Genomic DNA, 24,293 nt, shown 5'->3' with positions numbered 1-24,293 from the left:
TGTTATTGTTTTAATGAGTCTTAGGAAAAGCAAATAGGCATTCACCCCAATTGACCCTCATGCTAAGGCCCATTCATCTCTTTTAGTTCTGCTGGTGGGGGAACCATTGCCCTGTAAGTTAACATCCTAGATGGCACACAACTCATACTGCAACTTTTTATGTACTCCTTGTTTGTTTGGCATTAGCTTTGTTATCTCTGAGAATTATAAACGTATTACAGGAGAATCTGGCACAGCTTTCATAACTGTCCTACCTGCCTGAAAAAGCTCAAAATAAATTACTTTCAAAAATATTCTCCCATGAGGCTCTAGGGCCCGCTACATTTGGAAAGCTTTGTTTCAACTTAGTTGTCAACCGCTGCACCACACTGTGAGGCTGTTTCATACATTTTATTTTGTTTGGGTGGACTCAGATACCACAAATTACTTTGTTGTGATTTCCTAAGTAGCTTAGGCACCTAGAACATCTTTTAAAGCTTCTAATCTGATGCCCAATTTCCTTTCCCAGTGCAACATTCTTCTTGTTAATTATTTATGCTATTGTATTTTCAGGAGATACCTTTTGGACCATTGAGTTTACTGCAACAATGTTATTTTATTGCTTTATGAACCTAATCCCAGCAACACGTACTTGCAGATGTTTTTCAGCATCATCGTCTCTCCAAATACTTCGAACTTGTCTGTTCCAGTTGTGCCAAACCACTTTTGCTTATGCTACTGTTCTGAGTATATGAGACTAGGCACTCAGAGGTTTAGGTGGCAAAAAGCCTACTTTATTTTAATATAATAGAAGGGTCTCTATCCTGCTGCAGTGAACCTGAACACTGCAGACAACTGGAGCGCCCTGATTACCCATGTAAAGGAGAGGAGCAGTGTTTCCTGGTTCACCTATAGATATGCAAATCAGTTAAGAAAGTTCCTGGCAAATGGATGACTGGTTTATGGTTGATAATGGTGAATAATGGTGAAGTTCTGATGATTGTGGATAATGGTGAAGTTCTGATGACAGCAGTGTTCTTAAAGGGATACTGTCATGGGAAAAAAATGAATCAGTTAATAGAGCTGCTCCAGCAGAATTCTGAACTGAAATCCATTTCTCAAAAGAGCAAATAGATTTTTTTATATTCAATTTTGAAATCTGACATGGGGCTAGACATTTTGTCAATTTCCCAGCTGCCCCTGGTCATGTGACTTGTGCCTGCACTTTTGGAGAGAAATGCTTTCTGGTAGGCTGCTGTTTTTCCTTCTCAATGAATGTGTCTCAGTGGGACATGGGTTTTTACTATTGAGTGTTGTTCTCAGATCTACCAGGCAGCTGTTATCTTGTGTTAGGGAGCTGCTATCTGGTTACTTTCCCATTGTTCTTTTGTTTGGCTGCTGGGGTGGAAAGGGAGGGGGGTGATATCACTCCGACTTGCAGTACAGCAGTAAAGAGTGATTGAAGTTTATCAGAGCACAAGTCACATGACTTGGGGCAGCTGGGAAATTGACAATATGTCTAGCCCCATGTCAGATTTCAAAATTGAATATAAAAAAATCTGTTTGCTCTTTTGAGAAATGGATTTCAGTGCAGTATTCTGCTGGAGCAGCACTATTAACTGATTCATTTCGAAACAGTATCCCTTTAAGAAGCAGTCTTTATATGGAGCTGGAATGTTAATCCATTACCTTGTACATTCCCATAATCCCTAGGTGTGCCAGCAAACTGTTTCTGAGTCATATTGGCATCACACTGCAACATGGCATAGTCACCAAGATACTAAATATCCTATACTGTATGTACTCAATATATTGGCAATTATGTGGCTTCAAATACTATACTACTACTTGCTATACTGGAAAAATGTATTTTATTTACTGATTTCCGTTTACTTATAAATACATCATTTTTATGATAGGATAAACAAACGTACAATATTGCTAATGGATGAAATTAAAGCAGCACATTGCTAGACAGTTGTTTTTAAGAATTTAAACTAGTAATTCAGTATTTAATTCCCATTACCTGGATGACTGGAAATTGAAATCTTGCAGATTTTTCATGTGATGCTCAGATGCCAACAAATGCCTTTCAGTTCTTTCGAGCATGTAAAAGATTGTTTTCTTTATGCACCAGCTGAGGAACTTGCAAGTGTTGAGACTACATAGAGGGATGTCAAGGTTTAGGACAAAATTCTTTGTGTGGGGGGCCCCATTATTTATGATTCAAAACTTAGCTCTCGAGCTGTTTTGGATTTATAAACACCAGCTGGTGGTTGTGAGGTAAATTCTTTGCTACCATTGTAATATTACCACTGAATTATGGGGCCCCAGAAAGTGCGGGTCTATGATTGGTCCTGTAACCCCAAAGACACGGAATACCAATGATGGCAAACAAGATGACATATTCTACTGTCTTTATTCTAGGTTGATCTCCCATCTCTTTCTCTTTGAGATGTACTGCTTATAAATAGATAACAGTGTGAGTAGTGTATTGGGGTTGGTGGAGCAGTAAGAGACTATGCTTCAAAGGGGACACAATGACCAAACAGCAAGTCTTTAGTTGTACTTGAAGTTGTTTAATCAAAATGCTTCTATTTGTATTTGTGTGATTATTACTTCAGTTTTTGACTGGTATAATATCATACAAGGGCTAAGGCAAGAACAAAGCATTCAGTGGTCTCAGAGTTGTATAAAACGCAGATGGGGGAATGTAATATGTTTTGTAAGCGCATAAAAATGTCCTTTTGACAGATTACAGACCTCAGCAACTTCCTTGCTATGCTTGCGAACAAATGGCCTTTCGAACATGCGCAGTGGCCTTTGGCTGCCGCAGCACGAAATCCGAGCCTGCTTAGAGATAATAAGCGAATTATTTAACATTACAACATTAAACATTCACAAAAACACAATTTTAAACAATGTTTTAATTGCATTTATCCCCATATTTTTTTCTCTCATATTGTGTACCATAGAAAGGAAAGGACTACATACAATTAGTGATCAGCAAATTTATTTGGCAGGTGCGTATTTGCAGCAAATTTCCGTGTTTCGCCGACAGCGTATAAATTCGCCAAACTGCCCGCGACGATTACGAATCCGTCGACAATTTCAACGTCGACGACAGTTTAATAGGCACGTGTCAAATTGTCGCCGGCGTTGAAATTGTCAGCCGCAAAATTTGCGTTTTGCTAATTTTTTGGCGAAGTGAACTGAGACAAATTCGCCCATCACTACATACAATAAAATGGTTACATTCTGTCAATCCCTGCACTGGCTTCCGTTGCATTTCAGAATCAAATTCAAATTAATGACCCTGACATTCAAAGCACTTCATAACTCTGCCCCACCCTACATCTCTGAACTCATCTCTAAATACTTACCCAACCGCTTACTACGCTCCTCTACTGACCTACTACTCAACTCTTCTCTCATTACCTCCTCACATGCTCGCATTCAAGACTTTGCAAGGGCTGCACCCCTCCTCTGGAACTCTCTCCCACGGTCTGTCCGACTTTCTCCCAACCTTTCTGCTTTCAAGAAATCTCTTAAAACCTACTTCTTTCGAGAAGCCTACCCTCACTCTGCTTAGCTACCAAATGCAATACCACATATAGTACGACATTGCTCACCCACTTAATTCGATCTTGCCCACTTCCACACCTTGTGTATTACTCCCTTCCCTTTAGAGTATAAGCTCTTTTGTATAGGGCCGTCCTCGCCTTATGTACCGGTATTGATTGTGATGTTTGTTACTCCATATGTTCTATGTACATAATTCATGTGATTTAGTTGTATAATCACATTTACTTTACAGTGCTACGCAATATGTTGGCGCTATATAAATACATGTTAATAATAATAAAATACAACATTTTAAGATGATCTTGCCTTTTGTGTTACTGGAACTGGGTAGTTCCTAGCTACATCTAAGATTCTAGAATCTCTCTGTAGAGTCTAAAAGCAAATATTGTGGTTTCCTTTGATGCTATAACTGATTTTGTCATGACCGTCCACTTTCATCTGCCCGTACAACCCAGTAACATCAGTCTCTACCCTCTTGGCTTTTTGCCCCTGTTACTTGCTGGTTTCTTGTACGATCATAAACTGATATGAGATATTTTGCGAAGATAACGGGATATAATAAAATACATTTCAGAATCTACAAAGAAAGTAACACATTAATGGAAGCTTGCCAAGCTCTACAATAACAAATGTAATTAAATTTAAAACCTTAAAGGGGCACTATACACTTTCATATTCCTGTAAAAATGTGCCTAGTAAAGGTGCCTAAGGCATGTTAAATTTAGGGCACCTCTTTGTACTGTATGCTATGGGAATATTTATTGTATATGGAATATTTCATTTGCAGTCCAGTTTGACTCCTAAAGACATAACATCACATTACAGATTCAGTAGGCCATTGCACTTGCTTGCTTTTATAATGGTTAGGTGGAATGGTACCTACAATACAAATGGCAAATAGTCTCATAATTGAATTACTTCCTCTAACCTACCCATTTTTTTATGACATGATTTTTCCCTAATCAAATGTATGCAGATGTTGAATGGTATCAAGGCAGGCGGGAGTGCTGGTGTTATATGTTATTTGCAATAATGTTTATAAATTTGTATAACCATATAAAGTTATAGATTGAGATTGAATGGGCCACTGACTTAAGGTGGTCATAGACGTAACAATTATGATCTTTTTGGAAAAGATCTTTCCAAGAAACATTGTTCGTTTCAATAGAATTCTACCTGTATCTGATGATTCAGCACTAACAATGGCCAATGTTCAGGTACCTTCAAAGGCAGCATGGCTCTTTTCCAATCATACACGCACCAAATATCGTATGGAAATTTGTTTTGTACGATATTATTTGTGTGTGTTTGGCCACCTTTATTTGATAGCAGGTCGGGATTACTAACTGACCCTCTCCATCATCTCTTCTTGCAGGTGTTTGTAGTTTGTCATGCTCTCCTGCAGCTTTCTCAGCTGTTATACAGTGCTTACTTTAAGAGTTGTCTGACCACCATTGAGAAACGCTTTGGGCTTTCAAGCTCTTCCTCTGGCCTTCTCTCCAGCATCCACGAGGTTAGTTGAAAGATCTTGGTTTAGTAAATTTCAGCCACTTTCTTCTGATTTTCCCAGAATAACATTTATAGCTCTTACTGAACAGCCATCACTGATGCTTTCCTATGCCCAAACATTATCCACCCTTTATCCACTAATCTTCTGTTTCCAGATAAGCAATGCTGCTCTCATCATCTTCGTCAGCTATTTTGGAAGTCGAGTTCACAGGCCAAGAGTCATTGGTATAGGAGGTCTTCTACTGGCCTTGGGGACATTTCTTCTGACGGTGCCTCATTTTGTATCAGAGAAATATCAGTACACTACACTAGATAGTGGTAAGTGATGTGTGGAAAGCCTATGTAATGTATCTTGCAAACACACAGCTGAGCTTTCTTGTAATGTCTGTATATCTTCTGATAAATATACTTTGAATCCAATCCATTCAGAACACTGAAGGCCCAAAGGGTCATATTTTCTGATGTGCACTAAACCACAGCAACCATCATTAGCATTAATAAATCCAGTGCAGTCAATTGAAGGAATTGCCTGACTGAGTTCTATTGGTAATGGCACTGTAGCAGAATTTACCAGCTAAAGAAAATGAAAAATAAACCTATCTCCAATATACTTTATTTAAAAAATATGTACAGTTTTATAAGAAACCTGACTGTATGCAGTGAAATTCCCCCTTTGTTTTACTTGCTCTTACAGCTGCAGATAGGAAACTTCAGACGGTCCCTAACTGCTCCGCAGGGAAACAATCATACTTTCAAACAGTAAGGGGAGCCCTTCCACCTTACTTCCCAGAACTCAAGCAGCTTTATTTGTTTCCCTATAAAGCAGGCGGTGACTGTGTCGAGATTTGTATCCGCAGACCAAGTGCAGTCTGTGTGTTCTGATTATTACCGGTAATCAGTCTTGCTGTATAGACTCGTATGGCAGATATTATTTGACTTGTGCTGTTTTTAATTTATGACAATCCCTAAACTTAATCTTCCCAACTTAAGCCTAGACCACACTAAAGTTGTGCGTGGTCTTAGTCTTGCAAAGATGTTTAACAAAGTCACAAGATGATGACCCCCTGCGGCCAACTTTGAAAACATAAATCATTTGTTTTATTAGGCTTCTGGTGCAGTAAGTTAATGTTTATGTTAAGTATACAAAATACAGCATTTCTAGCCTTATTCTATTTGAGACTTTAGTCCCCCTTTAAGGAGCCCACACGACTGTCTTCTAATGATAATCATAAACTAACAATGCCTATAATCAATAACCAGAGTATTTTCAGATTTCGCGTACACTAATGGTTATGTATTGTTTGAACAGGCAACAAAAGTCAAGTTCTGCTGTGCACTGGAGAGAACAGAACGTCTCATTGTAAGACACAGGGCCAGCACGTACCAGTGACTACCAACAATGAAGGCCCCAACATGTGGGCAATTATGGTGGTTGGGCAGCTGCTGGCTGGAATTGGTACTGTTCCAATACAGCCTTTTGGCATCTCTTACGTGGATGATTTTGCTGAACCAAGCAATTCTGCTTTATACATTGGTAAGTATTTTTTTTTTAGGTCTAAAAATGAATCATGGCTTTAAACTTTACACCATTTGGTGCTCAGCAATGACATGCTTTTCTTTGCAGCCATTCTATTTGCAGTGTCGGTGTTTGGCCCTGCATTTGGTTATCTTCTTGGCTCTATGGTCCTGAGGATGTTTGTGGACATTGGAAGAGTGAATCCTGGTAAGTACATGAAAACACGGGGAATAACCCAAGCATGTTTTCAATCATTCATAAGGAAAAGGACATGCAGCTAATATAATCAAAGGCATTTCCAGAGGATAATTTGCATTTGATTTACAGAACATGTGGATCTGACAGTAGCAGACCCTCGCTGGATAGGTGCCTGGTGGCTGGGCCTTCTCATTGCTTCAGGCTGCCTGGTGATCACGTCGATCCCATATTTCTTTTTCCCACGGCAAATGCTGAGAAATGAGGTAAATATTAGTTGTGGGTTACCATATAAAACAAAACAAAAACTGTGGTACCGTGTTAGCAAGTAGCAAAAATAAGAAATAAAAAAACAAACAAATACAAAAAGTATTGTTAGCCAATATAGGTATCACTTCTACAATACTTTTTGTATTTGTTTGTTTTTTTATTTGTTATTTTCATATGAAACAAATCAGTCTTGTGGGACCTAAACTGTTTATCCTGAAGAAATTACATGTAATACCCTTGGAGACAAAAGGTTATAGAAAATGGAAATGAATGTAATGTAGCTCTTGCTATCCCACATAGTATATAATAGATGTCGCAGGTAGTACTAGGAATTCCATCTATTAAATGTCTCAAAATATAATTACTTTTTTTAGATATGTTCCATAGAAAGTAATCCAAAGGCACACAGATTTCACACAAGCAAGATTGCATTGCGTGTTTAATGCAGAGTGCTGCACTCTGCATTAAACATGCAAGGCAATCTTGCATGTTTTAAATTTTTGGGATGTGCAACATAAAATCATCTGTAATTTGCACAAAATGAACCATGTTGTAGCTCCCACCCTTCCCAGCTGTAGTCAGGTGATCCCACTGGTGTCCAATAAAAGGGCAGCCAAGTTTGGGAGTTTTACTTTGAAAGCAGCGAGTAAGTTGCAGATAAAACTTAGTCCCTTTGTAAAACGTATAATTAAGCTATTGCATTCTTAATGAATCAGATGAAAATTGAGCGTAGGACTGGCCAGATATGGGATGACTTTGACGTAGTTGGCCAGCTTAAATATATGGACAAACAATCCCTGTGTTGTTTAAAGGGTAAGGCATTTTTCAGTAGCAGTATGCACACAATGTCTTAAATATATTGATAATGGGTTGAGTGCAGAGGAATCTTGTATTTGTCTGTCCACAGCGTCCCCACTGTCCACACAATGTCCACAACCAAAGAAGGACGGCACTCCTGGAAAACAGCAGGTTTATTGCAGGGTCCTGCGAATAATAATCGTCTTACGCATTTCAAGAATGGATCCCTTAATCATAGGCTTCCATAGCCTATGATTAAGGGATCCATTATAGAAAAGCGTAAGTCGATTGTTATCCGCAGGACCCTGCAATAAACCTGCTTTTTTACTGGAGTGCCGTCTTTCTTTGGTTGTGGCACTATTAACTGATGCATTATGAAAAAAAACATGTTTTTTTTTACAATAATCCCTTTTACAACCATTATGTCTTATTCCTGAGCTATTTATCTTTTTCTGTTCCTATTTTTCCTACCAGAAGCCGTCACCGGAAAAGAATGTCCTGAGAAAGATACCAGACGTTAAAGCAGAAGAAGGTTCTCTGACCGACTTTATAAAGAGTAAGGAGACAGCACTGCAGGGGGCATCAGGATAGCCATAGCACAGGAAAGGCTGAGCTCAGAGGCCATTCAGTGCTTAACTTCCTAAAATGATGGACTCCGTCCTTTTGTAGTCCCTGCCGATACATTTCCTTGCTGAATGTTTCCTTTTTGTTAGTATAAATAAGAAACAACTAGAATTATGCAATTTGCAATAATTCCTGTTGATAAAAGCGGTTGGATTATCCTAGTAGCTGTTGACACCTAAAGATCTCCAGTACTGTTACAACCTATACATGGCCCTACAGTATTGATATATAGCATTGATAAGTCACACAAATAATTAAAGCAAAGCAATGCTGGTAAATTATGGCATAGTGTGTGTGCTTAAGGGTAGAGACACACGTGGAGATTAAGGGAGATTAGTCGTCCAGTGACAAATCACGTCTTCTTTGGGCCACTAATCCCCCCGAACTGCCTTCCCGCAGGCTAGAATTGAAATTGCTGGCGGAATGGCGGAGCACTTTGCTTTCCGAGGTCGCCTAAAGTTGTCTCACGAGGAAACTTCGGGTGACTTCAGAAAACGAAGCGCTCGGGGTGCCATCCCGTCGGCAATTTAGATTCTAGCCAGCGGGAAGGCCTTTCAGGGAGATTAGTGGCCCGAAGAAGAGGTGATTTGTCATGGGGTGACTAATCTCCCTGACTCTCCCCGTGTGTCTTTACCCTTAAAGGGCATGTAAAGTCTAAAATAGAATAATGCTACAAATGCTGTATTTTGTATACTAAATATAAACATGAACTTACTGCACCACAAGCCTAATCAAACAAATGATTTATGCTTTCAAAGTTGGCTACAGGGGGTCACCATCTTGTAACTTTGTTAAACATCTTTGCAAGACTAAGACTGTGCACATGCTCAGTGTGGTCTGGGCTGCTTAGGGATCATCATAAACAAAGCTGCTTGAGTTCTGCATGGCTGGTAAGTAAGGCGGGGGCTCCCCCTGCTGTTCATAAGTATGATTGTTTCCCTGCTCAGCAGTTAGGGACCGTCTGACAATTCCTATCCACAGCAGTAAATGAAGGGAGAATTTCACTGCATACAGTCAGGTTTCTTATAAAAATGGTACACATTTTTTAATTAAAGTATATTGGAGATAGGTTTCTTTTTCATTTTTGCCTTTACATGCCCTTTAAGCACACGCACTCTGCCATAATTTACCATCATAAAATAATCTAATCAGATGTTCTTGAAAAGCACGAATAAGCTATACGTTAGACAAAAGTCAGGAAGGGTGTTGCTTTTATTTCTAACTATGTAATCCTTGCAAAGTAAGCATCTTTCATGTGGATACAAACACAATCATACATGTTGCCTTTTTTCTTTTTTTGAGAGGATACCTTTCCATTGTTTTGATCATTACAAGAGTGGCCTGCATTTATCTGGCATTTTAGAATGTAATATGCCAAGCCAAGTATGTGGTGATATGGGGATAGCACTTATTGCGACATACATTCCTGGCACAGCAAGGGCAACGTAAGACACACTGGGGCTCATTTATAAACATGTGGCAAATTCACCTGTGGGCAGTAACCCATAGCAACAGGGCCGTATTTATATTAAGGCACCCGAGAGCCTGTGCCTAAGGCAGCAGGTTTTGGGGGAGGCCCTCGGGTGCCTATAAATTATTTATTTTGAAATGAAAAAAGAAAAATCGCCCAGACTCTTCCATGGATTTCCATTGGAAATCCGGTGAAAGAGCTGGAGGGGTGAGGAGTAGGGGCCCGGGCTGGTTTGTGGACGTCACTTCTGTGTTGTCCGTGCAATGTCACACGCACGACATGCTGACGTCACAAGTACGTCGTAGGGCCGTATTTAGGTACGATGCTGGATCTAAATACAGTCCTGCATGGAAACCAATCAGCTATGAGCCAACTGCCCATGGGCAAATTTGCCCATTGATGATAAATGGTCAATGACTAGAGCTTTGATTTCAATATCAAAAAGGGGAATCATGAGTCAACTTGCATTACATATGTTTCAATGTAGAACTCATACACTTACAAGATATTTACTCTTGCCATACAGAGGCCTGGTTGAAGACTATGTTAAAGAACAATGTCCTAAAATTGGATTAACGCAATGTGGGGCTAACACTGATTCCATTAAAAATGCACTTGTCTCTCTTTCTGTGGCAGAGTTTCCTCGGTATTTCGCACGACTGTTCATGAATCCAATCTTTCTGATGTTGGTCCTCTGTCAGTGCAGTTTCTCCTCAGTCATTGCCGCCTTGTCTACTTTCCTCAACAAGTTTTTGGAAAAGCAATACAGCTCCAGCACTTCCTACGCCAATTTTCTTATTGGTTAGTGAAACCTGAATTTAATTCCTACAGAGGCAAAAATGAGAAAATGATAAGTTAATATTGAACACTGTGATCTCTACTTTAGTCTCCAAACTATGGTGTTTATCAAGTAGCCTGGGATCACATGACTAAAGTCTAAGATGCAGCATTTATATTGACCAATGTTAAAATATTCACCAAACCAGTAAAAAAAATTTGTCATGGGAAAAAAATTTTTCCCAAAATGAATCAGTTAATAGTGCTGCTCCAGCAGAAATCTGTACTGAAATCTATTTCTCAAAAGAGCAAACAGATTTTTTTATATTCAATTTTGAAATCTGACACGGGGCTAGACATTTTGTCAATTTCCCAGCTGCCCCCGGTCATGTGACTTGTGCCTGCACTTTAGGAGAGAAATGCTTTCTGGCAGGCTGCTGTTTTTCCTTCTCAATGTAACTGAATGTGTATCAGTGGGACATGGGTTTTTACTATTGAGTGTTGTTCTTAGATCTACCAGGCAGCTGTTATCTTGTGTTAGGGAGCTGTTATCTGGTTACCTTCCCATTGTTTGGCTGCTGGGGGAGGGAAGGGAGGGGGTGATATCACTCCAACTTGCAGTACAGCAGTAAAGAGTGATTGAAGTTTATCATAGCACAAGTCACATGACTTGGGGCAGTTGGGAAATTGACAATATGTCTAGCCCCATGTCAGATTTCAAAATTGAATATAAAAAGATCTGTTTGCTCTTTTGAGAAATGGATTGTATGACAGTATCCCTTTAACCCCAATTTGAAAATGTACAAAAGCTAAATCAGGGTCATGAGTCATGAGCTGATAATTGGCCAAGATTGGCCACATATTTTGAGTGAACTGGTTGAAAAATCCCATTAGTTGAAGGGGTTGTTCACCTTTGAGATAACTTTTAATATGACGTAGAGAGTGATATTCTGAGATAATTTGCAATTGGTTTGCATTTTTTTTTTAGCTTTTTATTCAGCAGCTCTTCAATTAATATTTTAAGCAATCTGGTAACTAGGGTCCAAATTACCCTAGCAACAATGCATTGATTTGAATAAGAGACTGGAATATGAATAGGAGAGGGTCTGAATAGAAGGATCAGTAATAAAAAATAGCAATAACAATACATTTGTAGCCTTACAGAGCATTTGTTTTTTTAGAAGTGGACAGCGATGCCCATTTGAAAGCTACATAGAATCAGAAGAAAAAGACAAGTAACTACAAAACTATATATAAATGATGAAAACCAATTGCAAAGCTGCTTAGGATTGGTAGTTCTATAACATAATAAAAGTTACTTTAAAGGTGAACCACCCCTACATTTCATGGCTATGGTTGCAGACATTTTCCAATAGGTTACAGACCAGCATCCCATGTAAAACAGGTAACCAAATTATTGGTTCAAACCAATTTGGCTCACTCCCCTGGTTGGTAGATTGGGTAAACAAGTGCCTGAAACATACAATATTTGCCTTACGCTGAGACATGGCATGCCAATTGGCAGATGCAGTGTAGTTGATAGGTGCAAGCAGTTTTATACTGCCAACTAAATGTCTGATGGGTACAAAGTAGAATCCATTCATATCAGTCCACTTGGGCAGAGTGAACTCTAGTTAGAGCTTGCCATAGGGCAGGTGGTAGGTGCTGGACTTTGTGTGCTGTACTCCAACTGTGGGTGATATATCACTAGTTACATGTGTGTCGTCAAGAGCATTTATTTATAAATGAGCACCTGAGCAGTAATCCATGGCAACCAATCACAAGTTTGCTTTCATTGTTTAACCTGCAGCTGGCTGATAAAAGCCAGCTACTGATTGGTTGCTATCGATTACTGCCCTGGGGCAAATTTGCCCACTGTTTATAAAGTTGTGACTAGCTTTATAAATAAACTGCCGTATATTTTACTATCACAATATCTTTTTTAGGAGTTTTATTGAGAAATAAAGATTGTATATGCTATTTTAAGTAAAATAAACAGCCCATTTTTTCTTCTACAGGAGCAGTAAATCTGCCATCAGCCGCTCTGGGAATGTTAATAGGTGGCATCATTATGAAGAGGTTCTGCATCTCACTGCAAGTCATTCCTCGTTTTGCTTTGGCAATTCTTCTTCTTTCCATTCTGCTCTGTGTTCCTCTTTTCTTCATGGGATGCTCAACGCAGGCGCTAGACATGGGAATAGTCAAGCATTCCACTAGGTAAGACGATTTTTGCTTCTAAATAAAGTACAGGTATGGGATATGTTATCCACAATGCTTGGAACCTGGGGGGGGTTCTGGATAAGGGGTCTTTCCGTAATTTGGATCTTCATGTCTTAAGTCTACTAAAAAATCATGTCAGTATTAAATAAGCCCAATAGGCTGGTTTTGCTTCCAAAAAAGATTAATTATATCTAAGTTTGGATCAAGTACAAGTTGACGTATTATAATTACAGAGAAAAAGGAAATAATTTTTTAAAAATGTGGATTATTTGATTATAATGGAGTCTATGGGTGATGGCCTTAATTCAGAGCTTTCTGGATAACAGGTGGCATAGAAGACAAGCAGAATGTATAGGCCAGAATTTCTCCTTTGTCTACTCTAACTCTTTTACTCCTGTAACACTAAGCAAAGATGCAAGGAAGTAATTGCTGGGTAGCATGGGACTTCTAGAGGAAAGAGGACAATTAAAATAATAAATATATCAGGAGACATAAAATTAATGAATCATGTATTTATAAAGAGTGCTGTTACTACCAGGGTCGGACTGGGGGGACCGGGGCCCACCGGGACTGCTGGTCCAGGGCCCCCGCCCCCCTACTGCGCGCATGCGCGAGCGCACTTCTCGCCGCGCAAGCGCCGATACGCATGCGCAAGCGCCGATGCGCATGCGCAAGCGGTGATGCGATGCACATCGCCGAAAACTTTTTAAAATTTTTTTATACTATTAGAGGGGGTCTGGCCCGGCGGGGGCCCACGAGGGTCGGGGCCCACCGGGTTTTTTCCCGGTGTCCCGCCGGGCCAGTCCGACACTGGTTACTACTACAGCGTAATAATAACTAAAATTGTCTTACTTTCTACAAACAGGATAAATAGGGAAGAAAGGTATTCTATGCATCCTAATTTACAGTTTCTAATACTTTGCAGTGGTAACACTCTTTCCACCTGTTCCTCACAATGTGTATGCCCAGAATATGCCTACCAACCGGTGTGTGGTTCTAATGGAGTGGAATATCTATCACCATGTCATGCAGGATGCAGAGCATTCAATGAAACATCATCAGAGAAACAAAGGGTAAGTGTATAGTTTTATGGCCAGGGTCGCAACTGTCCAGGACCCGGATGGTTTGGGGGTCAAGGGGGGCCCGGCAGTGCTGCACTAACTTGGATATCCAGCCCCCGCTATTAGTGAGCTGCAGACTTTTTGCTTACTGTGCTCTGATGTTACGTGTAAAGGTGGCCTTAGACGTAACAATTACGATCTTTCTTGGAAAAGATCTTTCCAAGAAAGATTGTTAGTTTCAATACACACGTGTAGACAGAATCGTCAGATATACAGGTAGATATACAGGTAAAAACAATAGAATTCTACCTGTATCTGACGATTCAACACTAACAATGGGCGATGTTTGGGTCCCTTCAACGGCACCTGATCAAAATTTTCCACCAAGCCCGATCGTCGAGCCCACTGATATCCAAGTCTTCTGCCGATATCGGTCGGCTCTTTTTCCACCATACATGCACCGAATATCGTAGGAAAATTTGTTTCGTATGATATTATCTGTGTGTCTATGGCCACTTAAGTCCTGGTAAATTGGTGATTGGGTGGGTGAAGTTTGAGTCTCCCTTCCAGTTTATCCAATCCCCATGAGGCTTTACCAGGACTAACACTTCACTGGCGTATTAGAGCACAGGAAACTAAAGATGCAGGCACCTGAGCTTCCTTCCTGAAATAGGTGCAGTGTTCTTTTTTTTTTATATATTACTTGTAGGTGCCCTGGCACCAATGTTTTTTATAAGGTCCATGGCCACAAATGTTTCTTTTTCTTCAATTTGTAAGAGGCTCTGACCACCAAAACTTATAGGGGAGGCCTGGCCACCAATGTTCTTTTTTAACTTGTAAGGGGACCCTTAGTGGCTTAGAGCTTATTAAGTCTTTTGTGGTCTTCGTACTGATGGGTGGGGGAAGGGTGGCAAGGGGGCCCAGAAAATGTTGTTGTGCGGGACCCTGTGATTTCTGATGGTAGCCCTGTTTATGGATAGTTATATGGGATTAAGCAATATAGAATCCCAATTATCAATTGTGTCAGCAGATCATTTGCTTACAGAAATGGAACACGCTATTCCAATATGATGATACTTCAGTTAAGCAAATGATGAGGTTTAATTTACCATATTCAGATCAAAAGAAAAGGATTTTGGTTAAGGGGACACCTTTCTCATTCATATGTAAAGCAGAAAGAACACTGGGAAAAAGGCCTGGGATAACTTCTGCAGTAAAAACTTTTGTATGGGCTTCCCCTGCAATTACAAGTCTCGTGTGCCAGTGTGTTTCTTTATTACCAGTATCTAGAGGTTGCCGTATCCTCTAAACAAGTGATCCCCAACCAGTAGCTAATGAGCAACATGTTGCTCTCCAACCCCTTGGATGTTGCTCCCAGTGGCCTCAAAGCAGGTGCTTATTTTTGAATTCCAGGCTTGGAGACAAGTTTTGGTTGCATAAAAACCAGGTATTCTGCCAAACAGAGTCTCAGTGTAGGTTGACAATCCACATAGGGGCTACTAAATGGCCAATCACAGCCCTTATTTGGCACCCCAAGAACATTTTTCCTGCTTGTGTTGCTCCCCAACTCCTTTTACTTCTGACTGTTGCTCATGGATTCCAAAGGTTGGGGATATCTGCTCTAAACACTGGGCACCGAGCTCATGTTTATTATCTGCATAAAGGGTGTGCAAGTGTTTTTTCTATTCTAAGCACTGGGATCACTCCCAGCATTTCTATGCACATGGAGTAACCTCTGAAACATAAACATGCACAGCTATTGAATATGTATAAATGATTCACCCAGTTAAAAAGGTAATTCATATGAATTAGTTCTAAACAATTCCAGATAAAAGTAAATGAACCATATGTGGAGAAAACAATGGGGACTCACCAAAGACATAATACACTCTATTAATGCGTTTAATGCAGTCAGTGCATAAGGTGAGCCTCATTTGTTGAATTGAGAAGAATGTATGGATAGATGCATGATGCATTAATAACAAATACTTTATCCATAGCCAATGAAAATGATTAATACTAACTAATGTTGGTCAGACAGTAAACAACCAGGTTTGGCAATTTGGCAATTTTCCATCTGAGATCAAAACCTGCCAGTGTTTCCCAGCAGAGCATGTGGGGGAATCTATTTACCCCAGATGTGATGGGGCCAAAACCTCTTTTTGAAGTGGATCAGGAATGGTAACCACTAGCAATCCCTAAATGAGCTCATATTCTCACCAATAAAGGGCTGCTATACGTGCTTAATGATTATAACTGAACGGCTCACATTGCTTTCTATTTAGCCAAATAAAATATCTCCCTTAATAAAACAAGTCAGTGCTTTTACCTGTATATGTGCTACACAGATAGAAGGATATATTTCACAAACGTTGCCATCCAACAGGGACATAGCTATAGAGGAAATAGACCCTGCAGCTGCCGGGAGCAGAAGGACATGGGGGACCAGTATATGTTTGGGAAAAATGTTTTATTCCTAAAGTTAAGGAAATTCTGAACTGATTTTGCTCTGGGGTCCAGTAACTTTTCTATGTTACGAATAGAGAGTTTATGAGGAAGAGACAGGCTTCTGGCCAATCCTGAATTGCCAGTATTTTATACTACACGGGGAGACTTGTACATCATTAATCCTAGTTGTTTATACAAATCATAGAACTTTGCTCTTACTATACTAGAATGACTTCTTATGAAATAAATTGACATTTGGAAAAGCCATAGACATTTCAGTTACAAGAACTGGCAATACACATTCTCATTATGTTTTCATTGCACTGTGTAGGTGTATCGCAACTGCTCTTGCATCACTGATTCAGGGGAAGCGATGGCAAATACAGGATCCTGCCCTACTAGTTGCTCTCACCTTCTGCTGCCCGTCATGTTCCTTATCTCCTTTGCTGGACTCATTGCCTGTCTGACACACAACCCCCTGTATATGATGGTGTTACGGTAGGTCTCAGAACATAACACTTTTACAAGTTCAGTTTATAAAATTCTCCTTCTTTGGGTTGACAGCTTCTCTTTTTCCAGGGTTGTGCAACAGGATGAAAAATCCTTTGCGATTGGAGTGCAGTTCCTTTTAATGAGGTTTTTAGGTGAGTAAAAAACCCATCAACATTTTGATTTCCATCTCCAAATAATGTGTATCTGCATTGTGTTAAGTATTGCATGAAGAATAAACAGAATATGTGAAACAATGTTCATCCATGAATTAAATCCATCTTTAATTGCTTTGTGGCTTCCACAGCCTGGTTGCCTGCTCCAGCGCTCTTTGGACTTGTCATTGACTCAACTTGCCTTGTGTGGGATCAATCCTGTACTGGGACTAGGGGGGCATGCAGATATTACAATAATGATCTTCTACGCAACAGGTAACTCAAAGGCAAACAGTGTCACTAGATGATGATAATGCAAAACATTTACCATGTTATTTTAATCACAAAACATTGATGGAAAAGATTTGTAAATCAGAAAATAATTGTTCTTCTAATTGAAGGGTAACCATACTTTTTAAATCTAACCTCAGGCAACAAAGCACATTTTATATCCCTTACTGATAGTAACTAGTAATGGGCGAATTTATTCGCCAGATCCGAATTTGTGGCGAATTTCCGCGTTTCGGCAGCAACTAATAAATTCTTGAAATTGCTGTGAACATTCGTCGGCGTCAAAGGTTTTTTGACGCCGGCGACAATTCTGACGGCGGCAGAATTGACACTAGCGTAAATTTTGAGATCCTATCCATAACTGCCTTCCAATGTCTTTCTGCACTGGAGGGCAGCATCTGTCAAAATGCCCCTGTGCCAAAGGTCTGATGCTGTAGGATTGGCATATGCAAACAATGTAAAAATTATGGAATGTGCCTAAAGCTTCATTGGTAAAATTAGTTTAGTTAATGGCATTGGATGAACAATACCATGCAGTGGGGTGAACAATATCATTCAACTGAAATATAATTGAGTCACATGACTAGGCAGTCCATGTTTTAATGGGAGAGGGCAAACAGAAAAACAGTGAGTTAAAGGGCACCTGTTGGGCGGGCGGTCTAATAGAGCCCACACTCCAGTTTGGGGTAACAGTAGTTTTTTTAAAAAAAAAATAATTTCCCCCACCAGTGCTAGGCCACCTACACTGGGAGGGAGCTCCTGTTACGAGCGGCCATGTTGGGGCACACGCATGCGCAAAACGAGCATATGCCGCGACTTGCTCATTATTCAAATTATGCACATGTGCTATGCACAACATGGCCCCTTGCACAAGGGGCACCCTCCTAGTAAGACTGCTAGCATTGGTGGTGGACAATTAAAAAAAAAACTACTGTTACCCACAACCGTAGTACGGGCTCTATTAGCCCACACCTTTGGTTGGGGATAATATTTTTTCCAAAAATGCAACTTTTATGAAGCAACCCATAATTATATTAATTTTACATAACTATATTGGATCTAGCGATCTTTAACTAGTCAAAATACATTAAAGGATAACTATACCCCTCAAGCAATGTAGGTCTCTATATAAAGATATTGCATAAACAATTCATATGTAAAACCCTGCTTTATGTAGACAAACAATTTTCATAATAATATACTTTTTCAGTAGCATGTGCCATTGGGTAATCATAAATAGAAAACTGCCATTTTAAAAAGTAAGGACCACCCCTGGGATCATATGATTCATGGTGCACACAAACAATACATGTTAGGTCACATGAGCCAATTAACAGACAGAGTTGTGTTTTTTGCTTCTACACTTCTTCCTGTTACAGTTAGAGTTGTGTTATTTGTGGTCAGGTGATCTCTGAGGCGGCACACAGACCATCACGAAATGGGGGTTTAAGACTAGAGATGTGAAAGGGCAACATTTACTTAAATATATATAATACACAAAAGCCATGAATATACTGTAAATTATATCCTTATAAACAGTGAGTTCTGATGTCATCAGTTATAAACGGTGAGTTCTGATGTCATTTCTGTCACATGACTCCCTGAAATTTGTGTATTATAATAAATAAAGTACCCCCAGTTGCAAAATATGAAGATATTAGAAGTTACCTCGGAGTTCCATGACCTGGTCATGAAACTCCTCAGTAACTTATAATATCCTTATATTTTACAAGAGGGGGTACTTTATTCACTATATATATACAGTATACCAGTTTAGTAAGATTCTTTAATATGCCACTTAATTTGATATAAACTGTATTAATTTTGGGGGTATAGTTTTCCTTTTAAGAGGTTAGTTCAGTACTAGCCAGGCCATTATTTCTATTTTTTTCTGATTCCTTCTGACAAACAAATGTATATCTAAAGAATATAATGTATATCCTCACCATATATTTGCAGGTATCTTGGTCTGCAGATGGGATACAAAATTCTAGGAATATTGTTATTGTGCGCTATAGCCTGGAAGGTGAACAAGTGTAAGGAATACAATGTGCAAGAGAAAGAAGCTGGTATGGCATAAGCATCATACAGTGTCCAGAGACTCTTGGCTTCCAATGTTGTACCCCACACAAAATTCTCTTCCTCTGGGAGCATTCAATACTCATCATTCCAGAGCTCCTTCTGTCAATGCAAGTCACACACGAGGCTGATATCGGGCCAGCTGGACAAGACCTGAATCTCCCTTTCAATGACATATCTGGGATGGCAAGCCAAATGTAGACTATGGAGCAAGTGTTTGGAAACCTGTTGTATGATGCAAATTCAGCAATCACGTATAAGCCAACATGCTCTGCCGTCACACAGAAACTGTGATGAAGTTCAGAACCCACATACAGTATTTAACCCTTCTGCTGGAAAACTTTCAACCTTGGTCTTATCTGTGTGTGATAACCACAGGAATCACTGTTTCTGGTCCTAGCACTATTTTTATATTAATTGTCTTTTATATCGTAAAACCAATACAGGAGGATCCGAAAAAATTTCCCCTGATATATTCAAGCTGATTTACAGCAACTGTTGCATTAAGACTCTCAACCATTCCGTGAAATATGTGCCTATAGGCTAATTTAGGGAGACTTTTTAGCATTTGAGCCCCAAAGACAGCCTTTATTTCATTAATGGACAATAGGCCAGTAAAATATCATTGTATCATGAATTTTCATGGAAGACATTATTTTTTCATGATTTCTAGCAATCCTATCATTCATTTAAATATGTGATTTTTTTGTATCCATCTATGGCTCTTTATATGAAATTGCATTACCAATTAACACTGATATTTATACACAACTACAGTATCAATATCATTCATTTCTCTATGATGATGCCAGTAGGAGAGAAATATCCAATAAAGGTGAAAGTGATGGATTCCGCCTGAGGCAAGCAATGGACCCCTGCTGGTTGAATGGACCCCTGCTGCTTGATGGTTGCAAAGTTCATGTACCAATGGATTAATGAAGGGCTCTGCCCAGGTACTGAGAGAGAGGCACATTTGTGCTTTTCAAGAGGTTCACCTCCTTCTGGAATTCCAAATGATTTTAGAGAGAAAGAAATCCAAAGGGAGTGTTTATATAGGGGGCAGATTTATCAAGGGTCAAATTTCGAAGTGGAAATTCGACCATTGAATAGAATCCTCCGACATTCGAATTCGAAGTCGGAGGATTTTATTCATTGTATGATCGTATTCCGATCGTAGTACGATCGTACTTCGAATCGTACGATTCGAACGATTTTATCATACGATTTTCCTTTGAAACCAAAAAACATAGCACTTCGTCAGGTTTAAGTTGGCAAAGTATTGAAGTCAAAGTTTTTTTAAAGAGACAGTACTTCGATTATTGAATGGTCGAATAGTCGAACGATTTTTACTTTGAATCGTTCGAATCGAAGTCGAAGGTCGTAGTAGCCTATTCGATGGTCGAAGTACCCAAAAAATTACTTCGAACTTTAGTTCGAACTTTTTTTAATTTCGAAAATTCACTTGAGCTTAGTAAATCTGCCCCATAATGTTGGTTAATTGTAATGCATGGGATGGTGGAGCCCTCTTGTGGCACATTAGAATTATTAAAGTGCAGGACTGAGAAATCAGGAAATAACACAGGGGTCCCCAACCTTTTTCATCCGTGAACAAAATTCAGATGTTAAAAGAGTTGGGGAGCAACACAAGCAACACAAGCAACACAAGCAAGAAAAATGTTCTTGGGTGGTGCCAAATACGGGTTGTGATTGGCTATTGGTAGTCCCTATGTGGGCTGGCAGCATACACCTGGTTTTTATATAACCAGAACTTGCCTCCAAGCCTGGAATTCAAAAAATCACCTGCTTTTAGGCCACTGAGAGCAACATCCAAGGGGTTGACGAGCAACATGTTGCTCATAAGCTACTGGTTGGGGATCACTGATATAACAGATGGCAGTAGGTCCACGTGTGATTAAAGTTTGAGCACTTTTAGAGTGAAGTGGAGCTGAAGCAAAGATAGCTGTACTGTATTTGACCAATTTCTTCTTTTATTTTCTCCTTGAAATAAGTGAAATCAGCATTGTTGATTTTATATATCAAAGTCACCTGTTATGATATATTTTTTCAATGTTTTTTTGTCAGACCTGTGGGGCCCAGTCTTCATGGCCCCTGCTGACCAGACCTGCCCCCCCACCCAGACCTTCCCTTCTCCTCTCCCTTGCCTGGACCTGATCACAGGGAGGATGGAATTATTCACCGTCACCGTCATATGGGGGAGGGGGGGTACTGGGAGAAATGTCTGCCCATCAGGTTGCATGGAGGGCCCTGACAGTCGCACTCCCAACGGGCCCTGGATGCATCCGGGGATGCTCTATGCCTAAATAAATAAGATGTGGCAATATGACATACCACTGTATCTAGACACCCAACATATTTTGCAGAAAAAAGAAGTTTTGGGGTCCGGTTCTTTAGAAGAATATTAATGTGCTGGAGGGAGTGCAGAGATGTACAACTAAACTGGTTAAATGGGTGGAAATTTTAAATTATAAAATGTCACGGTTGGGGTGGTTTTTACCTGGAAAAAAAGACACTTGCAGTGGGATATGATTACTTTTTAAAAGTACATTAGAGGACATTATAGACAAATAGCAGGGGACCTTTTTACCCATAAAGAGGATCACCGTACCAGAGGCCACCCCTTTAGACTAGAAGAAAAGAACTTTCATTTGAAGCAACGTTGGTGGTTCTTCACAGTCAGGACAGTGAGGATGTGGAATGCACTGGCAGGTGATGCTGTGATGGCTGATTCTTTTCACACCTTTAAGAGGGGCTTGGATGATTTTTTGGACAAGCATAATATTCAAGGATAAACCGAAATCTCGAATGGAAGCAGGCACTCAAGGGCAAAAACTTCCACCAGGCAGATGTTCAAAAGTGAAAACGTTTATTGTGTCAAAACAGCCTGACGCGTTTCGTGTTCCAAACACTTAATCATAGGCTGGAACACGGATATATTGATATTAAAAGCTACAGTTAGTATTGATATTGGTATGTATAGTTTATGTGAGTGTATAGAGGTGTCAGGGTGTGTGTATGGATGCTGGGTTTCATTTGGAGGAGTTGAACTTGATGGACTTTGGTCTTTTTTCAACCCAACTTAACTATGTAATTAATTGTTGACACTGATGGATGTGCTACTGTGTCTGAACACAGCCACAAACAATATACAAACGTATATCTTTTTATCCGAGTTGGCAAAAGTACAAGTGGTAGGTCTTGCAATAACAGGCAAAAGAGTGCCCTCTTGTGGTCTTGCATTTACAAAGAATTTCTCCGGGCATTATGCTCCTGCTGTGTATGAGCATCTCCTTGCAGTGTTCTTTTGTTATTTCTCAGAGTGATGAGTATTTGTTAAGCACAGCTCTTATTACTTATGCTCTAAACAATATGGAGCCCAACTTCTGTGTTTGCTTCAACTTGCTGTAGTTTGCAATATAGAAGGTACAAAGCTGGAACCCACAAGGATTGTGGGAACACTGTTCAGCGACACCCTCAAGGATTGTGTGAAGTGATCCCCAGGTATAAAAATGGCTAAACATATTATACTTACTATGTAATATGTATGGACAACTAGGATCTAGGTGTATATATAGGAAATTAACGGGAATGTCAACCCAAAAAATAATTTTCTGCCTAATAAAAGAAAACATAATTCTAAGTAACTTTGCAATATACATTACAAATTGTATATGTTTTTTATGTTATTTGTATATGTATTGCTATTGAAAGCTGCATTTATCCCTTTCTATTCTCTGCCCTGGTGTCTCAGGCTGCTGACACAATGTAAGATGGGGAATGAAGACTTTTGCAACATTGTTTAATGCTCATGGGATATGCGTTGGCAGGCAAGTGCTCTCAGCGACAAGCAGGTTTTAGATATTTTCTGCACTTTTAGAGAACTGCCCCCTGTATCAGGGGCTTTTGATGCTTCCGCAGAGGTGAGGCAGGCACACGACCTCCTAGGCAATAAGCCAAGGGGATGTCAGCGACATGATCATTGCAGGACCTGACTTCTTATTTGCATTATTGCAGGAACACAAGCAGCAGATTAATGCAGCAAATTGCAATATTTTAAGGCAAATTTGAGAACTGTCATAAAAACCTCTGCCTTTATCGTAGCTTTGCAGTTTGCTCGTTTGGAGTAGAAAGACATAATTACCCATTTTGGATATTTCAGAATGTGTACTTTCCAAAAATATATGGTTTTCAGGGGTCACCATACTTTTTTGTAACTTTTAACACACACTGGCAGAGAAATTTTGAGGTCTTTACATGTCATGCACCTTGTTAAACCTATGCATATTGGGCATCAAACTGTTCAGCAGACCCCAAGCATTCATATTTATGGTATTTTATCTTGGTACCTAATGCTATATGGGAGATAAGATGGTGCAAAGTGGAGCTTTGAGGTGATTTTTGGAAATGTCACTTAAATCGGCAAATTTAGGAAAGCTTTGCGGCTTTGTACTTTGGAGTAGAATGACATGAGTACCCAATTTGGATTCAGGGGAATGTGTATGTTCCAAAAATATATAGGTTAACAGTACTTTGTGCTTGATGGTACAGGTATAGGACCTGTTTTCCAGAATGTTTGGGACCTGGGGCTTTCCGGATAATGGATCTTTCTGTAATTGGATCTTTATACCTTAATTCTACTAGAAAATTATGTAAACATGAAATGAACCTAATAGGCTGGTTTTGCTTCCAGTAGGGGTTAATTATATCTTAGAGAAAAGGAAATATTTTTAGAATATGGATTATTTGGATACAATGGAGCCTATGAAATTTGGACTTTCCGTCATTCGGAGCTTTCTGGATAATGAGTT

General features: G+C 39.7%; 1 protein-coding gene across 1 annotated transcript in view; it reads left to right on the top strand.

The window, feature by feature from the left end:
• slco2a1.S (solute carrier organic anion transporter family member 2A1 S homeolog) overlaps positions 1–20,238 on the top strand; it is a 41,247-nt gene extending 21,009 nt beyond the window's left edge. The window contains exons 2-14 of the mRNA XM_018265891.2: positions 4,940–5,077; positions 5,229–5,391; positions 6,383–6,607; positions 6,698–6,796; positions 6,917–7,050; positions 8,327–8,408; positions 10,584–10,748; positions 12,743–12,941; positions 13,870–14,017; positions 16,785–16,951; positions 17,033–17,097; positions 17,250–17,373; positions 19,348–20,238. Of these exons, the coding sequence (XP_018121380.1) occupies positions 4,940–5,077; positions 5,229–5,391; positions 6,383–6,607; positions 6,698–6,796; positions 6,917–7,050; positions 8,327–8,408; positions 10,584–10,748; positions 12,743–12,941; positions 13,870–14,017; positions 16,785–16,951; positions 17,033–17,097; positions 17,250–17,373; positions 19,348–19,468 (1,830 nt within the window). The 3' untranslated portion in view covers positions 19,469–20,238. The remainder of the gene's footprint in view (positions 1–4,939; positions 5,078–5,228; positions 5,392–6,382; positions 6,608–6,697; positions 6,797–6,916; positions 7,051–8,326; positions 8,409–10,583; positions 10,749–12,742; positions 12,942–13,869; positions 14,018–16,784; positions 16,952–17,032; positions 17,098–17,249; positions 17,374–19,347) is intronic.
• Positions 20,239–24,293: the final 4,055 nt, after the last annotated feature.

This window comes from Xenopus laevis, chromosome 5S (assembly GCF_017654675.1).
Source record: "Xenopus laevis strain J_2021 chromosome 5S, Xenopus_laevis_v10.1, whole genome shotgun sequence".
NCBI lineage: Eukaryota > Metazoa > Chordata > Amphibia > Anura > Pipidae > Xenopus > Xenopus laevis.
This window is presented reverse-complemented; position numbering and strand designations above follow the sequence as displayed.